The sequence below is a fragment of the Pipra filicauda genome, unplaced genomic scaffold (assembly GCF_003945595.2).
Source record: "Pipra filicauda isolate LSUMZ 115617 unplaced genomic scaffold, ASM394559v2 scaffold23_size5868930_pilon, whole genome shotgun sequence".
Classification (NCBI taxonomy): Eukaryota; Metazoa; Chordata; class Aves; order Passeriformes; family Pipridae; genus Pipra; species Pipra filicauda.
The window spans coordinates 3416799-3425934 of record NW_024104354.1 but is presented as its reverse complement, the minus strand read 5'-3'; the positions used below and the strand labels follow the sequence as shown (position 1 = coordinate 3425934).

At 49.4% G+C, this 9136-nt stretch overlaps 1 protein-coding gene across 7 annotated transcripts in view; it reads left to right on the top strand.

Annotated features, from left to right (window-relative positions):
* The first annotated feature begins 854 nt into the window (after window positions 1-854).
* L3MBTL3 (L3MBTL histone methyl-lysine binding protein 3) overlaps window positions 855-9136 on the top strand; it is a 78740-nt gene continuing 70458 nt past the window's right edge. Inside the window, exon 1 of one of the 7 annotated variants that reach the window (XM_027751998.2) lies at window positions 855-1006. In XM_027751998.2, the coding sequence (XP_027607799.1) occupies window positions 930-1006 (77 nt within the window). In that variant the 5' untranslated portion in view covers window positions 855-929. Of the gene's footprint in view, window positions 1007-1044; window positions 1097-1148; window positions 1346-2285; window positions 2405-2987; window positions 3121-4277; window positions 5425-9136 lie in introns of those variants that run through there. The other 6 variants (XM_027752016.2, XM_039381767.1, XM_027752007.2 and 3 more) reach the window with 6 other exon arrangements.

Here is a 9136-nt window from a genome sequence, read left to right as displayed (position 1 = left end):
TAAAAGTATCTTATATACATCTGATTGCAGTCCTCCATCTTCCCTCTTCTCCAGTTAGGCCTCATGTAGGTTTATCTTGTGTAATGTTCTTTTGCTAACAGACCTCCTTGCAGGTGAAGGAAGTCCATCCAGGATAAACCCATGAAACAAAAAGGGCCTTCAGTTTTTACTGTTCTCTGAACCAGTGACAGAAAACTAATGCTGAGGACGGCATTTTCCTTTGAGAATACAGGGCCCCGATGGAGAGGATTCAGGCAGGTGGCACATTTGAAACTAGTTTTATTTTGTAAGCTGGCTAGGTTGCAAATGAGACGAGGCTCATCACAAGGACCGTGTCCGTACTGAAGGGATGCTGTACTTCGGGAGCGCAGAAGGAGCCTGGCTCCGCGCTGCCCGGCCTCAGACCTCCACCCCGGGTGTCCCCTCGCCGGCCGCACCGCAGGGCAGCCCCTCTCCCGCAGGACCCGCACTTTCCTTACTGGAGCCCAGCTGTCCTGCATCTCCCCACGTCTCTTCTGCGCAGAGGATGGGGCCAAGAGCCACAGACAGGCTCACCCCGGTCCCCTGGTGCCCACCACCCAACCTCAGCAGCACCTGGCGGGACCCTCGAGGGCCGCCCCCCCCCCCCCCCCCCCCCGAAAAGTGCAAGGAGGCATTATTTTTGAAAGCGCCCAAAATAGCGCGCGTCTGCTGCACAAGTCTCCTTATTATTCCTCCAGCGTCGGCAGTGAATCAGGGGGAGGATGCACCTCCGTCGGAGCCCTTGCCGGCGGCCGCGTTTTGGGTGAGGGCTATGCCTGCCGCCGGTCGCCGGGTGCCGGGTGCGGGCGGCCGGGGCGCAGCGGCAGCGCAAGCGAGGGAGGAAGAGGAGCCGCGGCGGCGGCGGCGGCGGCAGTTTCCCCTTTCCCCAGCCCTGGCTCCGCGGGCGCATGCTCACTGTGCCCGCAGCCCTGGACCATATTTGTCAGGACTACTCGAGAGACGGAGAAAGAGAGAATTTGGGGGGGTAAGGAGCGGCGGGTTCCGATCTGATCCGCAAGCCGTGTAGGGAGCCGCGATGGCAAAGGCTGGTGACGGGTTTTAATTTTCCCCTTAGGTGAGGATGAAAGTTAGCGAGAGCGCGAGAGATAAAGGGAGAGACGCACCTCCTCTCCCTCCCTTACGAAACGTATCTGGGGAAGGGGAGGGGGGCTTCTCCCCCACCACCTCGAGCAGAAAGGATGGAAGTTAATGCCGGGGAAAGTGGGCAAGTGACTCGCAAGTGGCTGGGGAGCGGCCGAGGCACCGGGGATCTCACTAAATCATAAGTGTACGAGTGTGAAAGAGGAACAAAAGAAAGAGAGAGGTGCCTGGTATTTCTTTTTCTCTTCCCAAACACATGAAGGGAGTACATGTATATATATATATATGCGCTAAATATTTATATACATACACAGGCACGCACGCAAGTATGTGTATGTACATATATATATATACATATACGGGGGAGGGAGCTGTGGAAATGTGTTTGGGGGGGCATTTTTTTTGGGGGGGGGAGTGGGTTCCGAAGGGAGGGGGAAGGGAAGGGGAGAGACATTTTGCAGACTTGCCCCACCAATGAGCTTGTCAGTTGGCTCCATTTAATGACACTTACGGGGCACCGCCGCGCTGTTGGGAACAATGTGATGCGGGTGCCGCGGCCGGGCGGCGGGGGGGGCGGCAGGGGGGGCACGGGTGTGCGTGTGCGTGTGAGCGCCGGGCGGGGAGGTAGCGGAGCGGAGGGAGGGGGCTCGCTGCCACCCGAGCCCCCCCTCCCCAACCCCGGCTCTTTGTTCGCACAGGCTGAAGGACGGGGAGAAGTGCGAGCTGCAAGGGGGCAATGCGCTGCGGAGTGGGGTGCGAAAAAGCTCCGGGTTTTTTGGTCGGAAGCGGCGAGAGGTGGCGGCTGCCGGGATATACCGGTTGAATGTGCCGTGGCTGCCCGTGTGCGAAGGCCTCTCCAGCGCGCAGCGGAGAGTTTGTATTTTCCTTCGCTCCTGCACTTTGTGTGATTGTGTGCGAGAGATATTTAAAATATAATCATCTCCCAATTTCCGCCATTTTGGGGAAAGTTTGCACACACATACACATACCAAAAAAAAAAAAAAAAAAGCGCAAGCTTCTAGCAATTTTTTTTTTTTTTAAGAGACGAAAAAAAAAAGTCTTTTGCTCGAGTGCTCAGTTCCTGCCTCTGTGCGGTGCGTGCGCCGCGCTCGCTGCGGCAGACATGTGAGGCGGCGGGGGAACGGCCCCTGCCCGCTCCGGGCTGCGTGCGGCGGCGGGGGCCGGCGCCTGTCACCGCCGCCGGCTCCGCGGGCTGGCCTCGAGGGGTACCGGGGGCTGGCCCCGGGCTGCCGGCCGTGTGTGCGAGCGCACATACACGTGAGTGCGTATTTTGCCGACGACGGGGGCGGGGAGGGAGGGGGGGGGGGCAGGGGCAGGGAATAGGACGCGGCTTTTCTGTTAAGTTGCGCGCTCTCGCCTGAAGTGCGGCCGGGGTGGGGGAGCGGCCCCCCGCGCACACGCCCGTCTCTCGTTCCCCGTCTCCGCTGCCGGTGCATATAACAACAGGATACAGGCACACTTGTTCTCATTAGCGTGTGTGGGGCGGTGTTTTTTCGGGGGGTGGGGGAAGGAAAGCGATTTTTTTTGGGGGGGGAGGGGGGCAGCGGCGGCCGACGGGAAGGCGCTCCTGCGGAGCAGCCGCCCGTCCCCGGCCGGGGCTGGGGAGACGCCGCCGGGGCTGCAGAGCCTGGGGCGGGGGGCGCCGCGTCGGGGCCGCAGCGGCGCCCGCTCCCCACCCCCATGTTTTTTCCCCCTCTCCGTCGGAGCGGGCGCACGCGAGAGCGTGAGAGAAAAAGTTGCAGCGCGGGGCCGGGCGCTGGCGGCTGCGGGGCCGGGCGGGGGCGAGCCCTCCGGAGAGGCGGCGTGTGCCGGCCCCTCCCGCGGGAAGGGGAGACTTCTCCGCCGAGGGATGCCTGGAGATCGGCTGCGAGCGGCCAGGGAGCGAGCCCCCAGCAGTCCCCTAGAAAAAAAAAGAGCTCGCCCCCCTCTTTCTCCTCCTTCTCCTCCGCGCGGGGGGAGGGGAGGAGGGAGGAGAAGGTAACATTTTTTAATTTTTTTTTTTTCTTTCCACTCGGAGGCAACCTCCTTTTCCCGGATCCCAGTCGGTGGGGGGGGGGGGGGTGGGAAGAAAAAAAAAGAGCGAAAGACCCGGTAAACAAGCAGAGTCCCTCTCTCGTTGTGCAACTTCCTCAGGAACACTTAACACCCAGTTCCTCTCCCACCCCCGCCCGCACCGCGCTCGCCCCCACCGCCGCCCCCACGCCGGGGCAGGGGGGCACTCTTCCCCCGCTCCATTTAATTGCCCGGGGCGGGGGCGAAGGAAAAAAGGCAAATTCTGGAGGGAAGGGGAGCGACTCGTGAACCGCTCTCCCCGAGCGCTGCTCCCGAGGAGCCGGGCGGGCGGGCGCTTTTGTCTCGGCGGTTCTGCCCGAGCCTGGAGAAGACGCGGACCTGAGCCCGGGTTTTCTCCAGAAAGTTTCAAGTGCAGCAAAAACACGCCGCAAAACTGGCCAAGGAGGGACCTCTGCTGGTAGGCCGCGGGCTGCCGGCGCCGGGGAGCGGCGGCCGCGCCCGCCGGGCCTCGCCGCAGCGTTCTGGCTGCCGCGCCGCTCCGCCGGGCGGGCGGGCGGCCGGGAGAGCGGGCGGGCCGGGCGGCTCCGGGGCGGCCGCTAACGGAGCCCGCCGCTCCTGCCGCCCGCGGGCACGGCCTGCGTGGGGAGCGGCGGGGGGCGCGCCCCGCGGCTGTGCCACTTGTCCCACTCGAGAGCGCGGTTTGAGCCGTCAGGGTTTTTAGGTTTGAGTAACGCTTCTTGGAAAGGAAGCCCCCGGAGATGCGGCAGTCTCCCCAGGGGGGTGAGGGTCGTGGCCTCTTCTAGGTCTTTTAATTACCTGTGCTTAGCAGCGTGGTGTGTAAGCTTCACAGCGAAAGGCAGCATGAGTTACGTTGTTCTGTTTTGTTCTGTTTTCTTTCTAATTTCCTCCGTGTAGCTGAGTGGCATTGGACTGATAATTTTTTGCTGTTTCTACTCATGAATGGATGCTAAGTCGTCGGTGCTAAAAATCAGGTGGTGGTGAGCATAAAGCTCATGATACAAAAAGTTCAACATATGCAATTTCAGGAAGTAGTCTACGTTCAGGATTGTAACATAGTTTTCTTAATGAAAATTTTAAAGCTGTTCAGGAAGCTGGTGCTTTTTACCAAGGAAGTTATCATGTTCCCAGAAGTTTATATGATGAATATCTGTAAGAGAGAAACTCCCTGAAAGTAGTGGCTGAAGACAGTAAAGCTTTACACTTTAATCTGGGCCATGCCAGGTGTACGTTTTTTCTTGGTGTTATTTCAGCAGCTTTGGCTGTGGTCGAGTTGGTCTTCTTGTGAATGGTGCTCTAGTAAAGGTGGCTGAAGCAATGGTCTTGGATGGTGTTTGTTGTCAGCTGGGCAATTGCAGTGAACTTGGGTTTTGTTTGCTATTGTGGTGTATGTTTCACTCTCAGATTAATGAATTTAGCTAGAGTGTTGCTTTTAAGTTTCAATAACTTTAGAAAATGGTTGTGATGACTCTTTTTCTTCTGACTTGTTGAGTTTTATTTGACATCACCTATTCTGTGAAGAGAGATGGTTGATTTTTTTATGGGCTGTTCAATTTACTGTCTGTGTTTTTTAATACTGCTGTTCAGTGTGATGGTAGATTGTGAGTGATGGTGTGAGGAGTCAGTGATGAGCTGGCATGAGGCTTACTGAAGAAAGTGATAGCATGTGTGTAGTCATAGCTTGTTAGTGCTCCAGTAGTAGGACTGCTCATTACAGTGGGAGATACCAGCTCTTTATGAATTGGAGAGAAGGGAAAGTCTATACATGCAGAATTGTATTTAGGAGCTAGAGAAGGTGAATTAATTGTTTAAGAACAGCAGAGCTCATGGAAGCTGGTAAGAACTGTCAGATGAGGAAGAGGAGGGTACGACTCAGACAAAAGGGACATTCAGATGTGTACTGAATTAACTTGGGGTAGAAATTAACAATTTGAAATAGGTCAGGTGATACTTGGTGTGATGATTCCGTGCATCACAGTTCTTCTCAAGAAGGTGTTTCCACAGGGGAAGGAAGTAGGCACAAATAAAGGCAGAAGTGTTTGGTAACTTTCTGTGCCTAGTTCAGGCAATTAAGAGATTTAGGACAAAACATTTCAGAGTTGTTGTATGCAACTCTTAATCTACTCAGATAATAAATCTCGACTCAGGCCTGCACAGACAGTAACAGAAATAAAGGAGTAATGGTTGCAGAGGAAATACTTATTTGGTGTGAGGTACAGGCTGTTAATAAACAAGAAAAGGTTATGACCGGTAAGTTTCATTAGATGATGGGATAGCTTTCCTGTTGGGTAACTATTGTTGTTATAGTGTTTTGTGGATATTTGCAAATGAAGTAGTAGAGGAAGGCTGTAACTATTACCTGGTCTTTAGCAATGGTACAGCAGTACCGTGTTAGCTTGCTGACAGAGACTAGACTCGAGTGAAGACAGCAAGAACCTCCCTTAGCACAGCATTTTGTAATGCATTTGTGGCCAGATTCTTTCTTTGAGGGGAAAAAGGTTTAAAACCAAAGTATTGGGAACCAGGAGCAAGCACATGTGGTACCCCTGGAGAATCTAAGAGTCAGAAATGTAGCAACAGATAAAATAAGAGGAAATAATGCTACAGAGACATCAATAGGAACTCTGGTCCATTTTCTGTTCCAAGTGTTAAGAATGGCAAAGAATTTTAAGCTGGGGTCCCTTTGTGAATTCTTAAAAAAGCTATGTATCTTATCTTTAAAATAGCTTACTTGTAATAAACTTCATGAACAACAGGCAAAGTAGTGAAATTTACTCAGCTTTTCAACATGCAGAATAGAAACATGGCAGGACTAGTAAAGTAGTTCCTAAGCAATGAAAAATGAGATTTTGAGGAAAATGTGGAATCTGCAAATACTTCTTTTAATGAAGCATTAAAATAATTGCACCTTTAAACAGATACAAGAAAAAGCACATATTAAAATGCGGTGGGTAGCATCAAAGAATTTTACCATTTCCTGCACTGTTCCTGTTGTGGTTGTTTTTCTTTAAGTGAAGAATGTGGTGCAAAAATATGAAGGGTGAGAAAGAGGCAAGCATGGAGCGTGCCCAGCTCAAAGAGGGGATTGCAAAACGAAAAGCAGGGCTCGCCCCCGGTGGGTTTACAGTCAATTGGCTTTGCTTTTGCTGTCATTATGAAGCAAGCTTACTACTGTCGGCAAATAGAGGGAGCTTACACTGCAAGGGGTAATTCTGCTTCATGTGGCTTCGGCAGTGTAACAAGTCAGTGCCGGTAGTATTCACATTCTTACATGTTAAATAAAGCTAAGCTGAGTATCCACTTGTCCCCGGTTGTCTAGAAGTTGGTGTATTTGCAGCTCTGGTACACTGAGTTGTTCCCTGCAGATCCATTTTATTTTCCTAATTTACTGGGTAGGGAAAATGTGTCCTTTTAGCTCATGGGTGCTACACCAGGCAGCCTTGGAGATGTCCAAAATAACTGAATACAATATTAGGACAAAAAACCTCATCTGTTGCCTTGGTTTCTGAACACTCATCAGTGCTGGTGTCACCCAGCACTGTGGGGAAGAGGACCCATGGCTCAAGTCCATAAGGACATCGCCTCCCTTGGGACCTCTTTTTCCCTTGGACCTCACTCTTGGTGTCATTTGCTGAGACCTCCCCTGGCTCTACATGCCCAGTTTTGCTTCTCGAAGGAGCTGTCAGCTGGGGAGACGATCAGTATGGGGCAAACCTGCTAGGCTCTCCTGTCATGGTAGCTGCAGAAATCCTTGATAGTAGAAATAAAAATACACAGGGATGCATAAAAAGAAAAGGCAAATCATTGCAGACAGGTTATGCTAATCTGGCATAACCAGATGACTGGTGGCTTTACTGCTGAAATCTCTCTCTGCTGCCCAGTGACTGGTATTGAGTTGACCTTGCTGGTTAGAAATTGTATGGACATATCACAGTTGGCGTCTTAGATTTTAAAAGTTTGGACCGCTGTCAGGTACTTTTTTCCAAAGCACTGACTGGAAGAAAGAGTCCTATTACTACTTGCCGATGTATTCAGTACATAAACCCTATAATTATTTCAAAAACTACTTGTAAGTTTAATTGGCATATTCTATCCTGTTTCTTTGCTTTATATCTTTAGAGAGTCTTTCACCTGATGAAACTATCTCATTTTTAGTGCTGTTACTCTCAATAAGTATTTTTTCTGTGAGTACTCATTTATTGTTGAACCACTTGGTAAAAATGAAGGTTTTTCAAAAGATGTGTCTAATCTTACTTTATATGCTTGTTTATTTAAATGAATTTATTACATAAGTCTAAAACAACATGTTGAAACACTATCATACAGCACACTTCTCTTGTGGCTGTGAAGATTTAGATACAGTTATATCCCTAATAATGGATTTTGGAGATGCTTTTGGATAACGACTGTTCCAAGTTCTTCCTGTTATGTCCTTTCCATCACATCAGATGGCAGTGACAGGCATAAGGACGGTATTGTAGTTACTTTGCCCCATATTCATCTAGCATTTTTACTACTTTTTTGGCAGTGCAGCAACAGAAATGATAGCAGATGAAATCGTTATGGAAGGAGTTATACTAGTTCAAAGAACTGCATCAGAGCTTTAAAACCAAAAATTAAAATGAGTAGATAAGACATTCTTTAGTCTTCTTTGTACTGAGATTTAGATGTGTATATTGCAATGATTTCATCCTTTTTTAATACCTCATTGCCATAACAATTTTATTGGTCTGTATCTCCTTCCTCATTATCATTAGTAGAGGGATATAGCTGTATCTTTTATCTGTTTAAACTCAGGAAACCTGGAAACAGATATTTTGTTAAAAGTATTTCCTTTCAGTAAGTTAATTTCTGTCTGCATTGCCCTGTGACCTTTTCATCCCCACCAGGAACACTTCTGAAGGCTGCAGAATGTGAAAAATACAGATTATGCCTTTGACTTTGAGTAAATTTTAAAAGGAAAGCAATAATGAATACCTTATAAAAAAATTATATAATTATTGCTGTTTGTTACCCAAGGAAAGTTTCTTAGGTGTAATTAAGTTAGAATTTGTATGTTTTTTTGAGACAAATATGCCCTGAACATTTGTTACCAATTTTTTATTTACTTTCATGGTTTACACCCTGCTTAAGTAGGCTAGGCTCTGAGTTTTTTTCCCCCCCATGTAATTTTCATGTCAATAACAAGAGTGGCACAGTCAGAGATGTCAGCATCTGATGGAGCAGCTGTCCTGTCTTGTGCTCCTTGCTGCATGGTACAGCGGCTGCTGTGAGGAAACACTTCCACACAGCTTCTCGAGTCTTTTCCTGTCTTCTCTCATGCCTTCTGCTGAACTCATTGCAACGTGTTTTTCTGTAGTAAACACAGGAGGGTTGAGTGAAGTGTCCTCTAAACAGGACAATAATTTAAGGTTACTTCAGTTAATACAGAACACAACTTTGTGTTTGCTTATCCAGGCTAATCTTGGGAAGCTTGTTATACCAACATTCTTAAACCAGCATGTTTCATGTCCTTAAAACTTCACCGGTGTCTGGAGAGATCCAATTTTTCAGCTACTCCTTAGCGACTTGGGTCTTGTGTTCTCGAGGGAAGGCCTGCACCTCTGCCATCTTCCTGCGGTTCAGTTTGGTGGAAGTCTGCTTGAGTTGGTCTGCTGCAGTGCTTGATAGGCTGGAGCTCTGCAGTGTACTGTGCTCTCAGATCAAGCAGAGATCCCAAGTTTTATTGCAGGAACTGCCCTGAGGTAGGATGGTAGATTTTGTATGGGAGTGATTTTAAAAGATGAGATCTATGGCTTTGGGGAATTTATCAGTTTGCACTGAATTTGTTTAGATTTATTGAAGTTTTTTAAAATTTTGTGCATTGCCGGTATGGTTTTCTCATAGAGATTTACTGAAAGGTGGAGAAGACACATTGAATCATGTGGTTCTTCCTACTTAAAGCTTGTCATATGAAATACAT